At 44.1% G+C, this 26877-nt stretch overlaps 1 protein-coding gene across 4 annotated transcripts in view; it reads right to left on the bottom strand.

The window, feature by feature from the left end:
- GOLGA4 (golgin A4) overlaps positions 1 to 17849 on the bottom strand; it is a 119337-nt gene extending 101488 nt beyond the window's left edge. For 2 of the 4 annotated variants that reach the window (XM_056129093.1, XM_056129097.1), the window contains exons 1-2: positions 17455 to 17849; positions 3036 to 3125 (exon numbers count right to left, since the gene is read on the bottom strand). In XM_056129093.1, coding sequence (XP_055985068.1) covers positions 3036 to 3125; positions 17455 to 17526 — 162 coding nt within the window. In that variant the 5' untranslated portion in view covers positions 17527 to 17849. The remainder of the gene's footprint in view (positions 1 to 3035; positions 3126 to 17454) is intronic. The other 2 variants (XM_056129095.1, XM_056129096.1) reach the window with 1 other exon arrangement.
- Between the last annotated feature and the right edge of the window lie 9028 nt (positions 17850 to 26877).

Below are 26877 nucleotides of genomic sequence, written 5' to 3'. Positions count from 1 at the left end.
TAATTATTATTACATTAATAATAAGATGTCATAATAGGATGTCCTCGCATAATAGGATGATGCGCCTGACTGTCCTCACTGCCAGGGCCCCTTGGAGGGGTGCGGGTTGAGCTTTCCTCCCTGCCCCGACCAGGGCTCCGGCAGTCAAAGACCTCCAGGACCAGCCACCACCATGCTGAGACCACTCTCTGCACACATGAAGGTACTGGCAGAGGGACAAAGTCACGCGGGTTCCGGGGCCAAGATCTCCAAGCCTACTCGGATTTGGGCCGAGCATCCTCCACCCAGATCCTCCAAATTCCAGTAGGCGGGGGTCACACCCACCAACTGGCCCCCTGGCGCCGTGTAATCCCATCAACGGCCAAGACTCAGAGACTATGAAAACCAGCTCCCGGAACCGAGTGGCCGCAACATCCTATTATGACATCTTATTATCTCATTCCTACTTTGGACAAACTGGCAGGCTACCGAATGTAGCCTGCCCACACAGCAGAGTCTGGCAAACTCCCCATGGCGTACCCAATATGCCAAATACCAGTAACAATGATGGGTCTCATTCTCCTAAAGAGCCTTGAATATAATCTCAGGGCTAGGATGAAGGAGACGTTACTGGGGCCTGCTCGAGGCAATCAACGATTTGTGATTGTGAATAATAGTATGCGCTAAAGACATGGCGGATACGTCACTAATTTTGAATGTAAAAACTATACTCTGAAATGCTTACAATAATTTATTGTGCTATCTACGAGGGATTTAATTTGTTTTGTTTTAAAGTGATTTATTCATGATAACCTTTCAGTATCTGTATTACAAACCATAATTCCCAAAAAGAGAAAGAAAAAGAGAGAGAGAGCGAGAGAGTGAGAGAAAGAAGAAAAGTGCCTGCCAGAGGCTGGAGTGATAGCACAGCAGGTAGGGCGTTTGCCTTGCATGCAGCCAACCTGGATTCGATTCCCAGCACCCCATTTGGTCCCCCAAGCACTGCCAGGAGTAATTCCTGAGTGCAGAGCCAGGAGTAACCCCTGAGCATTGCTGGGTGTGACCCAAAAAGCAAAAGAAAGAAAAAGAAAAAAGAAGAAAACTGCCTGCCAGAGAGGCAGGGGGCAGGGAAGGAGGTGGGGAGGGAAACTGAGTACTCTGGTGGAAATGTATACTGGTGAAGAGAAGAGTGTTGACACATTACAAGAACAAAATCCAAACCTGAACAACTTTGTAACTGTGTATCTTGCTGTGATTCAATTTAAGAAACTAATTGAAAATTTTTAAGTTATTTTATTCTATTAGCTCTGTTGTCCTTGTGTTTTTTCTTGTTTGTTTTGAATTTGCTCTTATGAGATCTGAAAATCTTGGAAGGAAAAAGAATAGGAGCCAGAGAGGAAGTACAGGGCATTAAGGTACTTGAAATGCATCCCACCAAACCCAGTCCAAATTCCCAGGACCATATACGGTCCCCTGAGCACCACCAGGGGTGCAGAGAACCAGGAATAGCCCCTGAGCACTTCCAGGAGTGGCCCAAACCCCACCCCCCCAGCCCCACACACACACACCCAAAAAATCAGAAGAAAAAAGAAAAATAATAGTAAGAATAACCAAGCATTCCAGAATAACTAAGCACTTGTGTTCTCAAATTTTAGTATGTGATGCCCTAATCCCTGATTTGATATTTCAGGGTGAAACCTTCAGAAGGAACTGAGAGATGTGATCACAAGGAAATCACATATAAAGGGAAAGAAACTCTGCCCCTCCCACCACCATCTTTCCCTAGGTTCTAGAACCAAGGAGAAGCTGTGCCAGGACATGAGACAACAGCTGCACAAACCAGCCTTTACCAGAAACCTGCTGGCACTTTGATCACAGACCACCCTGCATCGAGAACTGTAAGAAATGAAATTCTGTTGCCTAGAAGTTTCCATGAACTGGCAAGAAGGTAAATTTCTACAGTCACTCTTAAACATGCTAGGGATTACTGGATCATATGTCACCATCAGCCCTATGATTCTACTTCTAAACACATACCAAAATAAATGCAGCACACAGTAACCTAATTTAACAACAGCCCCAAACTGAAAACAAACCAAAAGCTTAATGCATAGGATTTACATCTCAAATACTTATTTAAGTGGTAAACTCAAGGAAAAGGAAGGAAGCAAATACCAAAAAGTCAGGACAGTGTTAATCTTGTGGCAATAGGAAGAGAGCACTAAGGTGCTAGCATTAATCCTTCTCTCTGCCTGGTGGTGGCAATAAGCAGCTCTGTTTTATGCATTTGTTTTATTCTCTTTTCTGTAACTGCACCATACTTCAGAGAAAGTGGAAAGAGTGGGGGGAAAACATCTCATCTGAATGATAGGGCCATCTGCAAGTTACATAGAATCAACTGACTTCACAGTTTCCAGTCACTAGTCTAAAAATATTGAACCTTTTCCCATACAAAGTCATGCTCAACAAACTTCTATTCTGAAAACTTGAAATATTCACAACATAGCAGATTATTCTCTCAAGTAAAAACTCACAAAGAAAACACATTACTAGAGCATGACTACTCTGCAAACCAAGAATAATGAGTATGTGGTGTCTGAGAGAAAGCCCAGAGGCTAAGACACAGGCCTCTTTGTCCCCTTTGTCATCCCCCCCACCACCCCACCACCACCACCACCACCACCACATGGCCCCTGGGCATCATCAGGTGCAGTGCTGCAGGGCCTCCAGCACCGCTGGATGACTGCAGAGGTCCTTGGCACTGCAGAACCTAAGCAGCACCACGTCCTCAGGCCCTCATACTGAACCACCCCAGACTGGTAGAGAATCACCAGGAGTGAACCTTGGGCCACCTAAGCACTTGAAGGTCCAAAAAAAAGCATGTAACTACTGAAAAAAAAAAAAGACTAGAAATTATTAGCAACATACTTATTCTTTGATTACAAACACATGTGACTTATCAGAATAACTTGTTTTGCTTTCAATAGTAGTATTATGTGATAGTTCGCAATAAGAAGCTTAAGATAGTTTATGAAAGAAAAAAATTCCAAACTTACCTCTCTATTGGGTGTACCTTCATCACCTTGCTCTGTAAATGAAGATGTTCTGCTTCTATCTCTTGTTGGTGTTGAAGAATTAGAGGAAGCCTGGATGTAAAAATGAAATGATTATACATATAACAAATTACATTGACCAATGTCGAGATTCTTAAACTTTAGGTCACCATCCCATATCTGGGGGTGCATAATGGAGTGCGGGAGCTGCAAAACAGAAAAATGACCACACTGAAGGTTTCTGAACATGCACCACCAAAAAAAATAATTCAAAATCAACCAGATAATAAATTCGGAGCATTGCCACCCATGTTGCTTTCCTTGGGCAATAAGGAGTCACAAGTGGGAGAAATTTAAGAAGTCTGGGTGACGCACTATCTACAGGGCTGCCTCTTTCCTTCTCCGAAGAATGCCGGAGAAGGAAAGAGAAGACCAACACAGGAAAAATGGAAAAGGCAGCAAAACTTCATCAACTAGAAGGACCATGCTGTCCCCTGGCACAGTTGTTCTCTACCAATCACCCAAAGAGAGCACAGTTCATGTTTTGAGGACTATGTATCCTCAGATGAAAACTAAGGCTGTGTCCCCCGACCCCTCTTCCATCTTCATAGCAGGCCACCTCCACATCTCCTGAGCAAAGAGCTACGTGGCTAACATGGCAGCACATATACAGGAACGATAACCACAAAGTTCACCTCCACACAGCAAGAAAACAGCAAACAACAGTGGGGAGGACGTAGAGAAGCCCACACGCTCAATGAGCTCAAATAATAACACAGAAGGTTCTACCAGTACCAACCAATTCTGTAAACTCTCAGCAAATGACTTTTGTGGCACCGTATTTAGGATGCTCGACAGCACTCTGAGCCAACAAAACACAATGAGGTACGAAGACAGAAGTGACAATCCTCCACACACCATAGCCATGCCACTGGACCCCGTGCATGAGTGTTAATACATTAATCACTAGGGAAACCCAGAAGGGGGCGATGAGGCCCTTCCCCACCCCAATGGAGCCAGACCCAGCAGCCAAAAATCTCCAGAACTTAAACCCGTCATGCTCACTGCTGCTCTCCATGAACCAATCTATCCCTGGACATCTCATACTTCATACCACAAATATACAAAGAGTAACACATCCATTTGATTGGGTTTAAAGGCAACCAATCTTAGGGGGAAATATATTTATACAGATATAGATATAAGCACATAAGGCTCAACCTTTAACAACATGTTACTAATCTCTTATAGAAGGACTTAATAGCTCCTGGTTGAAATTCAACAATCTTCACACACTTTCCTCTAAAAAACCTTTTGTTTCCTTTTTAGTGGATTATTCATAACAAGCAATACAAAATAAACAATTTCAGTTCTGCTTTGGGGACAGGGTCTGGGGTTAAGGATGAAAATATAGTGGTGGGAAGGTGTAATGGTGGTAGGATTGGTGTTTGAAAATTAAATGTAATTTAAAAAAAGAGAAATGACAATTGAGGCTGGAGAGATAGCACAGCGGGTAGGGTTTTTGCCTTGCACGCAGTCGACCCGGGTTTTATTCTCAGCATCCCATATGGTCCCCTGAGCACCACCAGGAGTAACTCCTGAGTGCAGAGCCAGGAGTAACCCCTGTGCATTGCCAAGTGTGACCCCCCCCCAAAAAAAAGAAATGAAATGACAATCCAGAAGGCTCGGTAATGGAAAATAATAGTGACATTAAAAAATTAAATTAAAAAATAGCACTGTAGCACTGTCCTCCCATTGTTTATCGATTTGCTCGAGCGGGCACCAGTAACATCTCCATTGTGAGACTTGTTGTTACTGTTATTTTTTGGCATATTGAATACGCCATGGAGAGCTTGCCAGGCTCTGCCGTATGGGTGGGATACTCAGTAGCTTGCCGGGCTCTCTGAGAGAGGCAGAGGAATCAAATCTGGGTTGGCAAATGCCCTACCCGCTGTGCTATCACTCCACCCCAAATTAAAAAATAATTTTTTAAATGCAATAGAGGGCCTGGGTATCAGAATGACAGCAGCTGACATGCTCCAAAATGAGATACAAGACACCTCTAGAAAAGAAAAGCAGAAGATAGAAAAAAAAAACTCTGAAAAGGATAGCTCACCAAAGAACTAGGGGATGAAGTCAGGAGGAACAATCTCGGAGTCCATGAAGAACAGGAAGGTAAATTCAATGAAGAACCACTAGTTAAATCATAGCTAAGAATCTCTGAATTGAAGAGTGCAGGAACAAAGATCTAAGAGGCCAGCAAAAGCAGACCCAAATAAAAAACCCCAAGACATATTAAAATCCCTATGACAAAAGTCAAAGTTAGAGACAAAATATGGAAAGCAGCAAATCAAAATAGAAACTTACATACAAAGGGAAGCACTTAGATCCACAGCAGATCTATCAAATGAGACTCTCTGAGCCCAAAGAGAATGATGGGATATAGTGAAAAAAAACTCAATGAAACAAATACCTCACCAAGGGTACTCTTCCTAACTAGATTATCACTCCAATTTGAAAAAATAATATAGAGCTTCAGGTACAGACAACAACTTAGGGAATTATTAGCCTTGAATCAATTTTGCAAAAAGCTTTAAAGAAGCTTCTTTAAAAGACAAGACTTCGGGGCTGGAGTGATAGTATAGCAGGTAGGGCATTTGCCTTGCATGCTGCAGACCCTGGTTCAATTCCCAGCATCCCATATGGTTCCCTGAGCACCGTCAGGAGTAATTTCTGAGTGCAAGCCAGGAGTAACCCCTGTGCATTGCTGGGTGTCACCCAAAAAAAATAAAAAAAGACTTCTGCATAACATTCACCCATGGTGCTTATGGTTACTCTTTCCCAGATTAAGAAAGGTCTGGTTAGGGCTGGAGCAATAGTACTGCCAGTAGGATGCTTGCCTTGCACACAACTGACCTGGGTTCAATTCCCAGCATCTCAGATGGTCCCCTGAGTCTACCAGGAGTGATCCCTGAATGCAGAGTCAGGAATAGTAAGACTTAGCATGGTCAGGTGTGACACCCCTACCAAAAAAGTCTTATTTATGGGCTGGAGCGATAACACAGAGGCAGAGTGTTTGCCTTGCAGGCGGCTGGCGTGGCTGACCCAGGTTCGATTCCTCCGCCCCTCTCGGAGAGCCCAGCAAGCTACCGAGAGTATCTCGCCCACACGGCAAAGCCTGGCAAGCTTCCCGTATGTATTCGATATGCCAAACACAGTAACAAGTCTCACAATGGAGACATTACTGAGCCTGCTCGAGCAAATCGATGAGCAACGGGAGGACAATGCTACAGTGCAGTGCTATTCCTAGACTGCAAAGGGGTTTTATACTTTTCAATAATGAACTAATATTTCATTTATATTGAATGTTTGATGCTCATTCAGGTGATTTTTTGGCACCTGTAGATTCGGGTAGGGCGTTCGCCTTACAAGCGGCCAACATGGCCGACCCGAGTTCGATTCCTCCGCCCCTCTCGGAGAGCCTGGCAAGCTACCGAGAGTATTCGATATGCCAGACACAGTAACAACAAAGTCTCCAATGGAGACGTTACTGGGCCCGCTCGAGCAAATCGACGATCAACAGGAGGGCCTTTACCTTTACCTTTACCTTTTACTTACTAATGCAGATATTTAAGCATATCTCTATATTTTCCAACATAAACCTGTATTTCCTTTTTAGGGTAAAACACACTTTTATAACTTTTATAAGCCTATTTATATTTTCCCTTAAATTTTTAATTCTAGGGGCTGGAGTAATAGAACAGCGGGTAAGGCATTTGCCTTGCAGGCGGCCGAGCTGAGTTCAATTCCCAGCATCCCACATAGTCCCCTGAGCACCGCCAAGAGTAATTCCTGAGTGCTTGAACCAGGAGTAACCCCTCAGCATTGCCAGGTGTGACCCAAACAGGAAAAAAAAATTCTCTCCTCATTCTTACTAAATTGTGGATTTGTAATTTTATCTATTTCATGTTGACTTTATTTTTGGGGAGATCCTGGGGTTGTACACAAATCAACCAATGCAAGGCAAATGTTTGACTCACTGTACTATCTCTTTATCCCTTATATCATGTTACCTTTAAAATGCATTAGCATAGAATTATTCACTCTATTTATGTATACCTACAGAAAGAGAAAGGTAGTTCTCATAAAAAATTGTTTTCAACTTAATTATTTACAATTTTGTGGAAATTCAGAATTTAGTGCCTTGCATACAACTGACCTGGGTTCAATTTAATCACCGTATATCGCCACCTCCACAACTGACTTTTTTTAATCTCTTTATATGTGATATAAAGAAACATAATAAGGGAACAACAAATGCCCAAAGTCATTGAAACATGAAATTCTGTCTACAGAACTGAACTTATGTGTGGGGGGGGGGGGGGGGGGGGAGAGGGAGGGGCATGGCTGGAAGGGGACATTGGGACACTGGTGGAGAGAGCTAGATGCTCTGGTGAGAGGTGTGTGCTGGAATGATGCATGCATGAAAAGTGTAATTAACAGAATTGTAAATCCTGGCACATCAACGAAAATGGGAAAGGTGAGAAAAGGCAGGCAGGCAGGCAGGCAGGAAGGAAGGAAGAAGGGAGGGGGAGCAAGAGACAAAGAGAGAAAGAGAAAAAGAAGCTGTGATGGTAACATGAGACTATCAGAGAAAATTTACATCCAAGTGAACAAAGTATGAAAATTCTGCACAATCCTTACAACTTTTCTGAGTCAAAAATTGCCCAAGATTATTCATACCAAGCAATACAAAATAAATTGTTTAGGTCCTGCTTTGGGGGCAGGCTTTGGAGGTCGTGAGAATATTCAAAATAATGGTGGTGGGAAGGTGTAATGGCGGTGGGACTGGTGTTGTAATATTGAATGTAATAAATTATCGTGAACAATGTTATAAAAAATTTAATTTAAAAAAATTGGCCCACATACAAAATTCATTAATAAAATTAAGGCTATCAAATTATCTCATTTTTAAGGTAATTCCAAGCTGTACTATTTACTGCTATAAACTGAACAGGTGAAGCATCCCTCTAGCCCAGGGCCTTGATATGAGTCTACCTTGCCCAAGCTAGATATTGAAATACCAGTCCTTTTCTATAAAGAACAGCCACATTCCTACAATCCTCAGTACAAAAACACACAGGAGAACAGTACCAAATTTAAACTAAAAATATGACATTATTTGAGGGGCTGCACTTAATTTTTTTATTAGTTTAGGTACTATGAGTACATATTTATGGTACTGATATACTGCATTTCCACCACCAAAGTGCCCAAGCCTCTCCACCACTATCCCTACGTCACCTCTAATTCACCTCTTCACACCCACACCCCCATCTTCATTTTCCCTCTGTTTGGCAATCTGAGTTTTATAATTCAAAGCCAGAGCAATATCATTGTTCAATACTGTCTATTGCCTTGTTTTGCCTTTCTACAAACCACAGGATTATATGACGTTATTTTTAAATGATGAAACAGTCATAAAGATAAAAATCCAGTTCAGCTATTTCATCATTTGTAACAAAGCATATCAGCATTCATCTATACATAAAAGTTTTGATGTTCATCCTTCTTTAGTCTGTATAACTCTACAGACATATGAGCCATTTAAAAAATATGCATTCAATGACGGAGTAAAGAAATTACTCTGATCTTCTAAATCATCATACATAATGCTGAGACAGAGGTTATAAGTAATGTGGACATACATATATTCACACAGATACACAAAGACATGTATTCAGTCTACGATAATCATAACATTTCATAGCAAGACATATGTCCAATAAACAATGTTGGGACAACTAATGAGCTAGCTGGCAGAAGAGATGCCAATCATGTCCTTACTTCATACTCAAGCTATATTACAAACTAAATTTTTTTTCAAGAGATGAAATGTAAAAGAAAACGTAAGAGTGCAGAGGAAGAGCCCAGTAGTTCAGAGCACCTGCCTTCAAGCCTTAGGTCAAGAGTTCGAATCCTAAGTGCCACAACTGTGCCAAGGACAGTCCAGGTGGCTCTACTGTTTGGGCCTGGCCGCTCTGTTGTCTGTGAACCCCAGTGCTCTAAGCAACATCCAGCTGCAGCCCAGTCGGGTGTGTGTGAGCACCACAAAAATTAATGCCACCTTTCGCAAGCACTGCAACTATACAGAAGTACAAGCACCAGGTCCAGGAAGTGAGGCCTCTTGTGGGCACCTGTTGGAGCTCTGCAACAACCCCTGGCAATCACCATAACCTCTCCTTGTGTGCCTCACATAAAAGCGTAGCCCCTAACCAGCATGTGTGCAAGCACCACAAAGACACCAGCCAGAGTGAGCCCAGGGAGAAGTATGCGGGCACTGCCACCCTGGATGTGACCCCTGGTGAGTATCACAGTCAGTTGTGTGCATGACCCCAGTAACAGCAGCAGCAGCAACAAAGCAGCAACAAAGGAAGGGAGGGGAGAGAGGAGAAAATAAATATACAGGTGAGAAGAACACACAAATAATGTTTTAGTGACTATTTTTATCATCTGAGTGGGAAAGTACTTTGATGCAAAAAAAAAAAAACCACTAACTGAATGGGGAGGAGAAAATCAACAAAAATGTGACAAAAGCTTAATAATATCTTTTTAAGAAAAAGGTACTAAAAGTCCATAAATTAGAAGTCAAAAAATTCACTAACACATCTCCTTTTTTACACACACACACATGACACTGAGTCATGAGAGACACTGAGTCATAAGAGATATGCAAAGCCAAAGTACTCTCTGATATGCAAGGAGAGAGCTGAGCCACGCAGAAGAAGACGCAATGCCAGGGTCACACTGAGACGCTGCCAGAGCACTTGGCAGAGCAATCAGCCCAGACTTTCAGGACATCCTGCAAACCCTGTAGCTAGCAAAGAGCCTTCACTGACTCCCTTTTCTGCTTAATTAGCCACACTGAACTCTGCTGCTCACAACTAAGAACCAACACACACACACCTTCTATGATGAACCAGAAACAGCAATACATGATAGAGGAACTGAGCTAGATGCAGAAGTCACCTTCAGGAACAGAAGATTTCTTCCCAATCAAGATCAACGTGAATGTAAGAACTTAGAAACAAGCAAATGGTTGAAAAGAAGACAATGGTACAGCAGGTAGAGAGCTCGTCTTGCATGTGGCTGATTCAGCTTCAATTCCTGGCATCCACATGGTCCTCTGAGCACCACCAGGCGTAATTTCTGAGTGCAAAGCCAGGAGGAGTTAGTCCTGAGCATCACCGGGTGTGGCCCAAAAATCCCCACCACCCGATATGTGGTGCTGGGAATCCAAACCAGTTAGGCTGCATGCAAGACAAACATCTTACCTGCTGTACTATCGCTCCGGCCCCGCCTGATCTGATCAATGTCTTAAATGTCTAGAAAATGTATATTCAGTACTGCTCTAGTAAATTGGCTAAATCAAATGGTGGGGTTTACTCCATTTGTAAATGGGAAGAATTTCCACTTTATTTACAAAATAAATAAAATAATAGCAGCTGCCAAGGCTGGGCCTACTGTCTGGTATATCTGCCTCTGGAATTGTAAGAGAAAAGATCACCCAAGGGAATGGATGTGACTGAAAAGTACAAAGCATGAGGCTAGAGTAACAGTACAGCAGGTAGGGCACTTACCTCGTATGCGGTTAGCCCAGATTTGATTCCCAGCACTCACTCTCCACAGTCCCTTGAACGCGACCAGGAACCATAGAGAGTGAGCCTTGGGCACAGAACCAGAAGTCCCAGACACAGCCAGGTGTGGCCCCCAAAAACACACCCAAAACATGCATTTTAAAAAATGGGACCAGAAATAGGACAGTGAGTAGGGTGCTTGCGTTGTACATGGCCAATCCATGTTCAATACTTGGCAACTCATAGGGTCCCTGAGCCTGAAAGTGGAGCCAAGAGTAAGCCAAGAGCATGGGAGAGGGGGAAAGGGGGAGTGGAGGGGGGGGAAGAGAGGGAGGGAGGGAGGGAGCCTTGAGCACCCCTGGGAGTGGTCAAAAACAGAGCAAACAAACAACAAATATATACAAGAAAACAAATATTCAAAACATGGAGAACAGCAGTGGAGGGTTGAAAAAGACAATATATTTTGTATAATAGCTGTTTAGTAATAGTATTTGACTTATTTAAGTGATGTATTACTTTGATAATTATGTAATAAATATAAATTTATTTTTAATCTTTAATTTAAAAATTATTAGTATTTAGTCTATATAGAACAAAAGATCCAGGAAGCCCAGATTCTATCCCTGGAACTTGGAGTAGCTTCCAAGCACAACTATGTAATGGCCCAAAAACCAGAAAAAAGAAAAAGATATATATATATATATAAACATATATATATGTATAATTTCTCACCTTTAATCTCACATAATAGTTGATAATCATAATCACTTCAGACACTAGGTATTGCTAACCATGAATCTGAAGACCAGTCACATCGTATACACGAACTTAACCAAATGACTCTACATTAAGATAAAAAGCTCAGATATCTTTACTAACCTAATGAATATGCATTTATTGTGAATTTATAATTAAGAGGTCAATGATATACCTTTAAAACTAGAATGGTGTGGGCTGGGGAAATATTAAGGGGGTTAAGACATGCCTTGCATTCACCAGACCCCAGTTCGATCCCCAGCATCTCTTGAACTCTTACATGTTGGCAGGTGTAGTCCTAGAAACCACATGGCTCAGGTACTGCTCTTTGAACCACCAAACCTCTGAACAGTGAACAGCTGGCGAGATAGGCCGAGAACAATTGGTTAGGTGATGCCTGGGGCCCCTGAGCACCACTTGGGAAGTCCCACAAAAACAAAAATGTTAAGTTTCCAGAACAGGTTTGTAAACCAAACACTACATTCCTCTCCCTCGACAAACTCCATTTGAAATGGGAGTTTAAAAAAGATAGAAACAGGGGCTGGAGCAATAGCACAGCGGGTAGGGCATTTGCCTTGCACGCAGCCGACCTAGGTTCAATTCCCAGCATCCCATATGGTCCCCTGAGCACCACCAGGAGTAATTCCTGAGTGCATGAACCAGGAGTAGCCAGGTGTGACCCAAAAAGAAAAAAAAAAAAGATAGAAACAGATGAAACTCTACAAGGACAGAAGATAGCTCTGAGGGCAAGAGTGTATGCCTTGGGAGCCCAAGTGCCCTAGCACCACATGGTATCCCAGCACTGCTATAAGTTGCAGCCTTGTACTGAAGAAGAAGCTCCAAGCACCTCTGGATACAGCTGAAAAGCCAAAAAAGAAACGAGCAAACAAAACTCTACAACAAGAGAGAACACTGGTGGCAAAAATATACAGCAGATAGGGCACTTGCTTTGTATGAGGTGGACCCTCCTTCAATCCCCAGCACCCTGTAAGGTTGCTAAGCACCATCAGAGTGACCCCTGAGCACAAAGCCAGGAAAAAGCCCTGAGAACTACCAGGTGTGAACCAAAAACAAACAACTTGATGAATCAAATACAAAAAGATTCAAATTGGTAGAAAAATCTGAACAAAGGAAGTCACAACTCCAAACATATACCTAAGAGTGAGGAGGAAGCAACAGCCACAGACTCCAACAAGGAAACAAGAAAAAAAGAAAATCACAGGTTTCGAGGACCAGAATAGGAGATTATTCTCTCAGGGATTAATGAAGGGTTTGTATAAACAGGTACTTGGGGTCAGACTCCTTCAAACCAAACCTACCTCCAGACAAAAGTAACAGCCTATGTAAAGAGCAACCTGCCTCAGAGAAGCAAGGCCAATAGCAATTGCTGGAGGTACAAAGTAGCAGGTTACCAGTTAATAGCCCTGCTTGCCTGCACCATTACTGACAGTGTCCCTGTTCATTGAAGGCTAGAAAGAGAGCACAATGCTTTGCATGCAAGGAGCCTGGGTTTGACCCCCGGCACCAGACAGTCCCTCAGCACTACTAGATGTGGCCCCAAACCAACCCAAAAAAAGAAAAGAGTGCTTGCTTAATTAAATTATATAGTCACCTTTCTAACTAGAACCCTCTGAGTTAGCAGAGGAAAAATTCTTGTTAAGATTGTTCTTTACCCAACCCCCACTCCTTACATCCAAATTCCACACAGGAGAGTAGCAGCAGCAGCAGAGAAAGAAGTCCATGTCCATTATCAAATTAGATCACCTTCTGGGAATGCTTAGGTAACAATGAGTAACCAACAACCACAAGACAATTTTCTTTAAAATAAATAAATAAATGGGAGAGGGGCACATGGGGACCCCAGAGTATAGGGAGAAGAACAGAAGGAAAGAAATGGAGGCATGAGTAAGAAGAGGTGTATGGGAAGTAATGGGGAGCAGGTCAAGGACTTCAGTTACACTGGTGGCATAGAGGAGTGGTACACCTATATATCCAAACCAGAGCCAGTTACACTGAAAGCAGGAAGGAGACAACACCAATTCTTAAATAGGCCTGTCAAGGAGACTGACTGGGGGGTAGGAGGGAACCTGGGGACACTGGGAGAGGGAAGTTGACACTGGTGGTGGAACTAGAGCTAGAACATAGTATGCCTAAAATTTAACTAAGAATAACTGTAAATGACAGAGTTTTAATAAAAAGATTTTTAAAAGGGGAAGTGGGGGTAAGCCAGAAAGGATAGTAGAGAGATTAAGGCAAACCACAGATGGTTGTCTCCCCACTCAATCCCACAATCCAAACCCTACCCCACACCACCAGGAGTGATCCCTGAGCACCGCTGGATGTGTCCCCACCACCCCCCCCAAAAAAAGAGGGGCAAGCGGGGGACTCACAGGGCTGGAGCACATGACTGGTATATGAAATGCCCCAAGTACAATCCCAGATACTACGTGGATTGTCTGGTCCGGCTGTAGCCTTATGGCTCCTCCGTACCGCCTAGAGTAAGTAGCTCTGCTTCCCCCTAGTTCTGCTGGGTGTGGCCCCTATTTTTAAAAGAAAGCAAAACAAGATGACCAGTATGAATAAATAAAGCAAGTGACCAGATAAAATTAATAAAGATATTTGAGACACAGAACTTAAATAATTATGTAATATATAATGCTTCCCCTCACAGAGTTTTGAAACTCAAATTCCAATAAACAACCTCAAGCTGCTACCAACATGTATAACAAAGCAGTAAGTACAGTGCAGTAATTAGGAGAAAGGACTTTAGGACCAAATGCCTAGATTCATACCTGAGCTTTACCTCTTACTGCTGTATAGACAATTTACCCTCCCACCACCTTAATCTCTTATCTGTAAAATGGGAGATAATTCAAATCCATATATACTACTGCAGATAATAATTTAGATGATACATGTAAAAACACACTGAGAAAAAAATACCTATATACTCAATAAATGTTGGTAACTATTATTACTATTTGTCCAAATTTTATATATATATGTATATACATATATTTACTAAGATACATTAATGGAAAATGCTGGATTAAACTTTCAAGAAATTTCTCAATAGAAAAAAAATATGCAAAAAGAAAGTTAAGACAAAGACCCAATCCAAGGAGGTTGGTAAAGGGATTAATAGGACTTAAAAAGATGGGGGGAAAGGAAGGCGTGAGTGGGAGAAATAATGAAAAGGGGAGGAGGGCATAAAAATGGGGGATGAAGAGAGTATAAAGGTTAAAGCCCTCCAATCTTGGTTCAAATCCTCAGCAGTAATATGGTCCCCCAGAATACCACCAAGAATGATCCATACACAGAGAGCCAAGAGTAAGCCTTGAGTACAGCTGTGTGTGGTCCGAAGAAGAACAAAAAGAAAGAATTATGAAAACTAAAAACAGTTTAATCAAAAAGTGTCAAAGGTCAGGCTAACTACCAATGAAAAGGAGGTTTTTCTCCACATCTAGCATGAAGCCCCTGGAAGGAAGTTCCATGAAAGATGGAGGGATGTTTTAGTTGGAACTCTCCATCCCTGACATGACTCATGAAACCAACATTAGTGCTGGCCAAATGGATTCACTTCTTCCCAAGGTGAGAAGAAACCAGAAACCAGAGAGCTCTTGGCTTTCTTAACTGGAACCATAACTGTTGCTGCTTTCTTTACAGGACCATTACAAAGAAAATGGAAGAAACCTACTCAAAAGATTTTATCATCATCATAGTAAACGAATATATATAAATCCACCAAAAGTCAAAGGAATGGATTTGAAATTGCACTCTCATCTGCAACATATGATACTAGAAGATAAAGGAGAAATACATTCAGTGTTCTGAAGAAAAAATTTCCTAGTCCTTCATACTTTCTAGACATCTATACAACATAGAATGTCATACTTTATCAAATATACATTTAAGTAAATGAGGACATTTGCTAATATTTTGTTATTTAGAAGAAAAAAAAAGCAAAGAAACCAAACTTAAAATTCTGTGCATCTAGAAGCCCTTCATTAGCTCATTAACTAATGTTCTATACCAAAGTTCCCAATCTTTCTTTCTCACCTTGCAAAGAAGGATGAGCCTGAATTTACCACTAGCCCCAACTGGAACACAGAGTTAATGTGCACAATTTGCAACCATATCTTAGTATATTTGAATCACAAAATTTAACAAATTCGTTTAATTCATCCTAAAAGCCAGTAAGGAAAAGATTTTCTAAAATACATTCCTCTGGTTTTAACAAACTTAAAAGCAAATGAAGAACTTTGTGCAGTCCTTACTCTAGTTTAGTTTCATGGGTCTTTTATTGTTGTTGTTTTGTTTGGGAGTCAGACCCTGGTGCTCAGGGCTTACTCCTGAGACCCTGATTTCAGCGTACCAGGCAAGCAACTTACCATCTCTCCAGTCTTAAGCTTTTTTCAAATATATAAAGATTGCTCTACTTCTTTTATTAGTTTGGGGATGTTTGTTGTGGAAAGGGGGGGGGACACACCTGGCAGTGTTCAGGAGTTACCCCCCACTCAGGGCTCAGGAATCACTCCCACCTAGTGACTATGCCGTGCCTCTCCTTGAACATAGGCTTCCCACACGCAAAGCAAGAGCTCCAAGAACTTTATGTGATCCCAGGTTAAAAAAAAAAAACAGCATGTAAACTAGTCCAGATATATTCTGATCCTTCTGATATAAATGTTCTGTCCAGCAGTTATGCCTATCCCTACTTCAAAATTCAGGCAATCGTTTAGTAAACTTGGAGTTGTTTTAAAATTCCTATTATGTTTACTTTTGAGCTTCACACTAAGAAGTACTGATTTCAGAGATTTGAGATTCTGCACTTCCTGTATTTTACTCTGTATGTAACATAAAAGCTACTGTCTCAACCACTTTCAGGCCGACAAGTAAGTTAGTGACAATAAGTCAACTTACAGAGCTGTGCAAAGTCCCCAGAACTTTCCATCTTTCCTAGCTGAACTTCTACCTCCCGGTTCACTCGCTCTCCAGTCCCGGGGGTTTGCTCTGTTCTTTGTGGATCTGACCAAGCAGAGGGGATCTGACACCAGCACCAAATCAAGGCACCATCCTTCCACTTTTGCCTTGGGGCCGAACATACACATAGTGGATCAAAGAGGGCTGTTTTCTCAATCTTTTGCACACCCAAGTGCCAGTATTTGATCTCAACACAGATTAAAAAAAAAAAAAAAATCTGACGGAGGCACCGAGCTGGAACCTCAAGTAGCCATAAAACTCAGATCCTGGAGGCAGCACCCTTTAAATGCAGGCCGAGAACTGGCCCCCTTCCGTGAAGTTCCCTGAAGGCTAGGAAGAGCTTGGTCGCCAAGCCTGACTCTCTCTGCAAAGACCCCCAGCAAATCCACCGGCCGACGCTCGGGCGCTGTTCCTGTCCTCTCGACTCCCACGCCCCCTTCTCCCTGCACCCAGCCGCACCCAGGAAGAGGAGCGCCCGAGTGGGAAGCGACCCGGCCGGGCCCCGGGAGTAGCAGCGGCCGCGCGCCCCGGTCCCAAGAGGTGCGCGGAGCGTCGGACCGCCCCCAGTCTACGGCTCCGGGTGCGTGCGCCCACCTGGTGGATGCCCTGAGCCCGGGGACCAGGGCTGGGAACCCGGGAGGGGAAGAAGGGGGGGACCCGAGCAGGTGTCCTGAGTCCTGCGGGCGACCGGGGGGAGGGGCTGCCCCGCGGATCCATCGCGGAGCGGGGACGGGCCACCTCAGAGGTCACACACAGGTTACGAGGGGCCCCGGGGGATCCCACCCCGCCCTCCAAAGGGTGCAAAAGCTGAAATCGGATCCTGCAAGACCCTAGTTTAATGCCACGGCCCGGATCGGGGCTGTCGGAGGCAAATTCTAACCGAGGTCACCAACACCCCACCCACCCGCCCACCCACCCACCTACGCCCAAGTCGGGTCAAGGACCGGTGGGCCAGGCGCCGATCTCTGAGCCTCGGCTCAGCCTCGGGTTCGAGGTCAAGAGCGGCGAGGACCCCTCCTCCCCTCTGCCCCGGCCGGCGGCCGCCGTACCTGAGTGGACGCCAGCGTCTGCTGGAGCTGCTGCTGCTCCTCGCTGATCTTCTGCTTCAGTTTCTTGAACATGGCGCTGCGCGGGGGTGGGCGGGGGGTCCTGAGTAGAAATGAGACCTGAGGGGCGGGTGCCCGGGGAGGGCCAGCGGCCGCGACACCGGCGGCTCCGTCACAGGAGAGACCACCGCGGGGGCCGGGGTTCGCGGCCGCCTCCTTCGTTCTGCGGGCGGATCAGGACGCGCGTCCAGCGGGTGTCGGCGTCGCCGCCGCCGCGTCTCTTGCTTTCGGGTGCCCCTGGCTGGCCTCGGCCCTCCATCCAGCCACGGCGGCGGCGACGGCGACAACGGCAGCAGGTGAGCGGGGCCGGGGGCGCCTGCGCGGCCGACGTGGAGCTCGGCCGCCCGCGGAGCGCTACGGAGCGCCGTGGGGGACACGCGCCTGGCCGGGCCCGCGCATGCGCGTCGGCAGCCGCGGCGCGCGCTGCCTCCGATGGGGCTGCGGCCGGGCGCCGGGTCACCGCCCGGCTCTTCTGCTTGCGTGCTGTCGGACCGCAGCCGGCTGCGGCCGTTGAGCGCGGCAAGACTCACCCGAGTCCCGCAAAGCCTCTCGTGTGCAAGTGCGTGCGTGACGGATGGGAGAGGGCACCAGGAACTTGTCTTGGGCTCTGAGCGCTGTGTCTGGTACCGCGGCTGGGTCTTGAGGCCGAAAACTCCTCCCGCTGCTCCCGGTAAGGGTACCGGTTCCTTGCACGCTGCAAAGGATGCGGAAACACCAGCTCTGCGGCTCCCAGGATCCACAGAATGGTTTTAGGCTTCCTTTGCAAGACCTTAGGCTTCCCGGAGTCTGTTTTCATTTGCTTCCCACAAAATGTGTGTATTTTCACGTACTCGTTTTCAGAACCTTGGTTTATCATTGCTAAGAGCCAGTAGCTTGGGTACGTTGAAAAAGCACACTACTTAGAAGTGGATAATACAGAGGTTGAGGTGCTTGCCTTGCTCGCAGCTGACCCGATTTCTATCCCAAGCACTACATTGGGTCTCCAGAGCCCCTTCCTCCTGGAGTGATCCCTGAGTGCAGGAGTAAGTCCTGAGCAGCTCCATGGGGTGTGATCTAATATGTTTGTTTTGTTTTTGTTTTGCTTTTGGGGGTCACACCTGGCGATGCGGCGATGTCCAGGTGTTACTCCTGGTTCTGCACTCAGGAATTACTCCTGGCGGTGCTCAGGGGATCATATGGGACGCTGAGAATCGAACCCAGGTGGGCTGCGTGCGAGGCAAATGTCCTAGCCACTGTACTATCACTCTATCCCCGATCAAATACTTTTCTAAAAAAAAATTAACGGGCTGGAGAGATAGCATAGCGGGTAGGGCGTTTGCCTTGCATGCGGCGGACCTGGGTTCGATTCCCAGCATCCCATATGGTCCCCCTGAGCACCGCCAGGAGTAATTCCTGGGTGCAGAACCAGAAGGAACCCCTGAGCATCGCCGGGTGTGACCCAAAAAGCAAAAAAAATAATTAAGGAACTCAAAATTTAGTATAAAACACAGATTCACAGAAGACCCAAATGTACCCTTAAAGTGTACAATTCTGAGATATTATGTGCCCAGTGCAGCCAGTGCCCAATGCAGTCAGTGTCTTGGCGTTTAGGTTCTCTGTGAGCATTCAGATTCATCTCTGCAAACTTTTTTTCTGCGTGCTCTGCCTCCCTGCTTCTCCACACGTGTGCCAGACCCTGGGAGAATGTGCCCGCACTATGCTAATTTACCAGCAATTATGAGAACAAAATTGCTTTCTCAGAGTCCATAGCCTGACTCCTGAATGGAGTAGAGCCAGAGCGTGGCAGGTCTGAACACTGCGCAGACACCCTGCCGGTGCCCTCCCTCTTCCAGCTGTGAGTGTTGTACTTACCAAGAGGTGGGTGTGGGTTTCTTAGCTCTCCCCTCCCTCCAAACTAAAACTCATAGGCTTCAGCTGCTGCCAGACACCAGATGCCCAGTATTTATCCTCACCCAAAAAACATCCACTTAGAAACAAAAGGTTGCCAGTTTTCTATTGAGCCATCGGAACATACATGTGTACATACATACTTATATGCGTATACACATAAGTAGGCGCCATCAGAGCAGCATAATTAAGTGAATAAGAGGTCAGAAGTGAGGCTCAGTGGTGTAGCTCAGTATACGCATCACATGTCCCTGCCCTGGGTTGGATCCCTGGCAGCAAAAAAAGAAGAAATCTGATATATATCTTAAAGAAAAGACCAGAGAGAACTAATTATATGGAAAAGGGATAATCTTAAAAAAAAAAAAAGGGAAGAGGGAACAGGCTTGAAAACATTTGTCATTTTGTTGAAACAAGTCTCTACTCTCTTGTCCTCCTATGACTTCAGGACTCTAAAATTAACATTCTCATTATCTGTTTCTAATCACACCATTAAGTTACTCTTTTTTTTTTTTTTTACTTTATTTGTGGGATTTTGAGTCACATCCAGTGATGCTCAGGAGTTACTCCTGGCTCTGCACTCAGGAATTACCCCTGGCGGTGCTTGGGGGAACATATGGGATGCTGGGAATTGAACCCGGGTCAATCACGAGCAAGGCAAATGCCCTACCCACTGTGCTATTGCCCCAGCCCCTAAGTTACTTCTCAGCCACCCCTGGATACCACGAATGTGTATACAAACCAGCTTCTTAAAGCCCGAAATAGCCCAGCTGGAGAATTCAGCCTTCCCTAGTTCCCATGTTCACTAGCAGGGCACTATTCTTACCAGATGCTTCCGGACTCACTCTCCACTACTGGACTATTGCAGTGAGTTTGTGACAAATCCTAACAATCTTAGGAATTTATTTCCCTAGTGGAATTAGTACCTATCTTTTCTACATAGAGAAAGTCTTCCCAATTATAAACCAAATCTATCACTCCTTCACCCTTTCCTATGGCAAATACTATCTCCACTTCCATGTTTCAGAAAATTTCAGAATAACTATCACTAGGGACTTTGATTAAAAAAACAATATTATGTATTATCCAATTTACTTCCCAAGCCTTAGGTAATATGATGGTGTGTCAAAAAGAAAAAAAAAAAAAAACCTCTAGTCAGAATAACCAATATCTGCCAGAACTTTGAACTCTAGCCTCCTACCCTCTGGCCTTACTTGTTAAGTACTTTCATATCACGACTCACTTCTTAACCCTTAATCCTGGTACCTGATATGAGGTATGGTAAACCTCATACAACAAAACCAGCTACCTAAAGATAGTAAGAATTTTTTTATCTTTCAAACATGAAAGAAAAGGGAAGGTAAAAGATAATGCAAACCCATCCTGAAACATTTTTAAGTCATTTTAAACCATTGTGTCATAATGGACTCAGCTGTATAAAAAGATGAAATCTTGGGAGGAAACTTTTGGTTTGGTTTGGCTTTGGTTCTTGGATCACACCCAGTGGTGCTCAGGGATTTCTCCTGGCTCCACACTCCTGGATCACTCATGGTGGTGCTAAAGGTAATAAGGTAAAGGCCCTCCCGTTGATCGTCGATTTGCTCGAGCGGGCCCAGTAACGTCTCCGTTGGAGACTTTGTTGTTACTGTGTCTGGCATATCAAATACTCTCGGTAGCTTGCCGGGCTCTCCGAGAGGGGCGGAGGAATCGAACTCGGGTTGGCCATGTTGGCCGCTTGTAAGGCGAACGCCCTACCCGCTGTGCTATCGCTCCAGCCCCCAATGGTGGTGCTAAATGGACTATATGGAATGCTGGGGATGAATCCAGATTGGCCACATGCAAGGTAAGTGTTCTACACACTGTTCCATCTCTCTGGTCGAAAGGAACTTGGGAACACTGGTGGAGGGAAGTTGACATTGTATTGGGATTGGAGCTATAACATTATGTATCTAAAACTAAACTATCAGTAACTTTGAAATAAAATTTTAAAAAATAAAAGATGGAATCTTTCAGTTGTCTGCAACTTCGATAGAAATGAAAGGTGTCATGTCGTAAGTCAGAGGGAGGAAATCTGTGATATATGGAGAAACAGAATAAAGGAATATACAATGCCAAATGATGACAGATCTTTGGCCTTGGATTATAAAAGAGGTCACTAAGCAGAAAGGGACAGGGCTAAGGAAGAGGCCAACAATAAGTGATGTAGGAGAGTGTGGTGGTGAAGGTAGAAGAACTTTATACATCAGAATCATAAAGTTTACATTGTAACTATGTTACCTAAACAATTTAGTTCTTGTTTGGGGGCCATGCCTGGGAATACTCAGGTCTTCCTCTACATTCAGGAATTACTCCTGGCAGTGCTCAGAGGATCATATGGGATGCCAGGGATTGATGCCAGGTCAGTCTCCTGCAAGGCGGGTGCCCTTCCCACTGTATCATCACCCCAGCCCCCAAAACTACAAATTAAAAATGAAACTTTAAAACAAAAGCTATTGTAACAAGAGCCAGAGAGATAATTCAGCCTGTCTGGCATGCTGCAGACCTGTGCAATTCCTAGCACCTCAAATGGTCCCCTCCACCAAGCACCACCAAAAACGATCTCTGCCCAGAGCCAGGACTAAGCCCTGAGCACAACCAGTGTGGACCAAATCCAGCCTCACTCCCCACCCTCAAAAGAAGCTAAATTAAAATACCAAGATCCAAAATTATGATTTTTTTAGAGATGAAATGTAAATAGTAGTACACAGTGGCCGAGAAATGTGGTTAAAAGGTAAACTATATGCCTTACATCTATGAGGCCCTGGGTTCTCTTTCTGGCACCATGCCAACAATGATAACCAAAAACAAAAAACCTGAAGTACATATGCTTAAAATTCAATGATTATAAAGACAGAAGCTAATAGAATGAAAAAAAGATGCATCACATCCTTATGTGTCTGATATGCCATGTGTCAGAAGTTCCCCTGGTAGCAGATTAAGATTTGCTTACAGGATTTTATTGGAATTTTGGGATACAGGTGACATTCTTATCTTGTGTAAAGCATCTACCCTCAACAGAAGGCAAAAGTAGTAGATGTGAGCCATCCCTGTCCAGACTACCAGCTACTGGGGGCATGAACATATCAATCTTGAAAATACTGAACAGTGCACTAGAGATTCCACTAAACTATGCAAACATGATTCATAAGAAAACAGGTAGGAATATAATTTAGGCTAAAGTAGACTTTAAGAAAGGATGATTGCAAAATTAGAGAACATTTTAAAATAACAAAAGGATAACTTATGAAGAAGAAACAACAATCCTAAACTGCATATACCTAATAACAGGTAGATCAAGCAAAAAACTTGACAAAACTAAACATGTAAAACTTACCCCTTATAATTGAAGATGTTATTCTTTAGGTAAAGGTAAAGGCCCTCCCGTTGATAATCGATTTGCTCAAGCGGGCCCAGTAACGTCTCCGTTGGAGACTTTGTTGTTACTGTGTCTGGCATATCGAATATGTCATGGGGAGCTTGCCAGGCTCTACCGTGCGGGCGAGATACTCTCGGTAGCTTGCCGGGCTCTCCGAGAGGGGCGGAGGAATCGAACTCGGGTCGGCCATGTTGGCTGCATGCAGGGCAAACGCCCTACCGCTGTGCTATCGCTCCAGCCCATCCACGCCTGACGTGCTGGGAACTATATGGTAATTTGCCCTAATTTGAGATGTAATCCAACTTTCTGAGTCCTTAATAGGACAAATAGATAAAATACTTATGGTCAGGGTCTTAGTTTAATGCAAGAGCATTTATTTTGCATATTTGAGACCCTAGGTTTAATGTCCAGCAACAACACATATGTTCAGTTCAATAGAGTATATTGGGGTAAATCAACTCTACCTCATTCATTTTCCAACCCTTAACAACTACTAACACTAAACAAAAATGGAAAGAATATGGCCAGAGTGACAATACAGGAGTCTTGCTTCAGCTGACTCTGGTTGAATCCCCAGACCAGCCAGGGGTGATCAATTCCCAAGCACCACCAGGGTGGCCCAAACCATCTACCCCCACCAAGAAAAAATAATTTTTTAAATAAATTCATCTGTAGGCATTGATGTTAATTGAAAAATATCTACTCTTAAGTGGATAAGATATAATTTAAATACATATTGTTCCATTAATAAATATTGTTCAAGCAAGGGTCAATTCAATACACAGAATTTTGCTATAGCGAGTAACAAATGTAGAGCTGGGATACTTGTTTCACTCTATGGATTTCATGAGAACACTTCTAAATATATCATGGTTGTGGTTTTCTTTGGGTTTGTTTGTTTGTTTTTTTGTTTTGTTTTGTTTTTTGCTTTTGCTTCTTTGGTGTGACGTTCGGGTCACAGGAGGCCTCATGTGAAGCAAGGACCCTGCCCAGTGTACCATCTCTCTGGTCTTCATAATGTGTTTTAATACTGACTGTTGAAAAATGTAAGGCAATGTAAATTAAATTCATAAAACAGCTGGAAAATCTCCCAAGAAAATAGGGCTGTGAATAGTCTAAACTTAGACCTCCCCATTCAGGACTTTTAGGAATGTAGCCTGCTTTTCAGCCTCAGGCCTTTCTTTCAGAGGAGGGAGGGTGTCTTTTTTTTTTTTTCCTTTAATTCTGTTTGTAGGCAGCAAGTAAGCAAACTAGGAGGAAGTGTGGAGCTACTTATTGTCTTCACCCCTGCCTGTTTGACAAATGGGCACAAGTCATAAAGTCACAAGAGCTCAGTGATTCAAGTGGAATGGGCCCTAGGCCTCCAATTGCATTCTGTCTAACTCCTCTGAGACGCACCCAGCTCATTGTTTTCAAGCAGTTCCATTTAATTTTTAACACTCTGTCACTGTTTACATGGCACATCCTGGGGATGTTTACACAGATGATGTCTCAAAAATCCAGTGAGAAGAATCATCTAGAGGGGAAATTCAACACTGGATGAAGGAAAGACTCAAGAATGAGGCTGTTAGGCAGACCTCCCCCGCCCCCCACCACACACACAACACACATTGTACTACCCCGCACCCCTCCTCTTCCCTCCCATAGTACAGTAAGATGCTTACCTTGAACTGGACTAATCTAGGTGAGATCCCCTGCACCCTGTATGGACCCCCGAACCCACCAGGAGTGCTCTCTGAGCCCAGAACCAGGAGTAAACCCTGAACTCAGACAGCCAGGCATGGCCCCCCAAACAAAAACAAACTCCCCCAAATTAGGCTCTTAGGTAACAAGGAGAAAGGTTGATGGAATGAAGATGAGCAGCTGTCACATTCTCTGTTCCTTATTAAGGGCTTGATCACAGACCCCTAAGAAAACTGATTCACTCTTGCATAGCTCCCAGTGGAGGTCCCTGGATAACTTATTGAAGTGGGAAAGAGAGAAGTCACAGCCTCAAGAAGGAAATCTGCCACTTTCTCTCCTACACAGCACAGACATCAACGCCCATCCTGCCAGTCCCACAAGGCAAGCATCATACTGTACCAGACGTTCACTTATTCTGGACGTTGATCCTGCCACCTGATTTCTCGGGGAACCATGGACTCAGATTGGAGAGCAATTACTCTGCAGGAAAAGGAAAGCTAGTCCTATGGCCTACCCAGGGCTTTTTGGTCTGTCACCTTTCCCTCACAGAAAGAATTTCAGAAGATAAAGTGTGAAGTATAACAAGTTTACTGAAAAATAAAAGGAGACAATGAAAAGGTAAGTTAAGATACGTGCTCAGGAGAGAACACAGTCTTCTCCAAAGTGGAGAGAGCCACTACACATTCTGGCATTAGAGGATTAAGCACGATAAGACACATTTCAAGAGGCAAGATGCGAGTGGCATATTCCGAGGCACCTGTATCAACTACTAAAAAGAAAAAAAAAATTAACTACTCAAATTTAACACATTAAAACATGGAAAAATTTTTTGCAGTTCCAGAGATTAAATCTAGGATCACAAACATGCAAGGCAAGTGCTGTACCACTAAGCTACATCCCTGGCCACATTCAAATTGTTTTCCACCTCAAATTCTTTTTTGAGAGCGATATATGCATAAGTACTTAGTAAATATCCTAAAGGGCATGTTGACAACTAAGAAGTCATTAGTTGTAGAAAGATCAACCCTGAATGGCATAATGAATCAAAACCAGAAAGAGTATAAATTTCACTTTTGCTTTGTGTGTTTCTGTGTGTTTTGAATATTTAAAATGCACATACAGGGGGCTGGAGCGATAGCACAGCGAGTAGGGCATTTGCCTTGCACGCGGCCGACCCAGGTTCGATTCCCAGCATCTCATATGGTCCCCCGAGCACCTCCAGGAGTAATGCCTGAGTCCATGAGCCAGGAGTAACCCCTGTGCATAGCTGGGTGTGACCCCAAAAAGCAAAAAAATAAATAAAATGCACATACAGGGGCTGGAGTGATAGCACAGCAGGTAGGGCGTTTGCCTTGTAGGTTCGATTCCCAGCATCCCATGTGGTCCCCCGAGCACAGCCAGGAGTAATTCCTAAGTGCACTGAACCAGGAGTAACCCCTGTGCATCACTGGGTGTGACCCAAAAAAGCAAAAAATAAAGTTGTTTTAAAAAAATAAAATGCACATACAACGTGGACATGGTGTCAGTAGCACTGGTCTTATAATAATATTATTGGGCCAGAGAGTACAGAGGGTAAAATAGGTTAAGGTGTTCACCTCAAACAGGGCCAACTATGACTTGATGCCTGCCACAGAGCCAGAGGTAGCCTTTGTGACCCCACTTTGATCCAGAGCAATACCTGTGATTCTCTGAGCAACACCAAGAGTGAACTGGAAGCATGGAGCCAGGAGTAACCCAGAGCACCGCCGGGTGTGGCTTTCCCCCACCAAAAAAATAATAATAGTGATATTGGTTATATTATTAAAACAAATCAATTAAAATGTGTATATAATATTTTATAATACTTAGCTAGGGGTGGAAGGCCATCCCCTACACTGCCAATTGTTTTTCACCTACACCCCCTGCAAAAGATTATTTTATAGGAAAAATTTGAAATTTTCTGGAGTCCAGATTTTCAAGGTGAAACAAGGGTCACTGTTTCCCTTGTCTAGTGCAAAGTACTTCGCTCCAAATAATCCTGTTGAACATCCTTTCTCTGCAAACAACCCTCTCTCTCTCTGCTGCCTTCTGTGGTTGCACTGGTCATGTTTTTCCATGAGAACTTTAGCCTGGTTTGGTTCAACCTCCTCAGGCATTCCAAAAACTCAGATATCTCTGTCTCTCCTTGCCAGAGGCAGAGCCTCATGGATCCCGGTGAGACCCTCCATCTCCCCCACATCTTATCACTGCACCCCTGTCCTCTGGTGGTACCAGGGAGACCATTGTTACAGAAAAGCTAATTTTGTACTTAGCAAACACGAGAGCCTCTGCTTCTAAGGCACTTCCTCCGAAGGAGGGAAAGAGGGGCTGGTAAACAGGGTTTTGTCCCCTCATCAATAATTTAT

Source organism: Sorex fumeus, unplaced genomic scaffold (genome assembly GCF_029834395.1).
Source record: "Sorex fumeus unplaced genomic scaffold, SorFum_2.1 ptg000072l, whole genome shotgun sequence".
NCBI classification, from domain to species: Eukaryota; Metazoa; Chordata; class Mammalia; order Eulipotyphla; family Soricidae; genus Sorex; species Sorex fumeus.
Note: the sequence above shows the minus strand (reverse complement) of the source record. Positions and strands in the feature narration are given on the sequence as shown.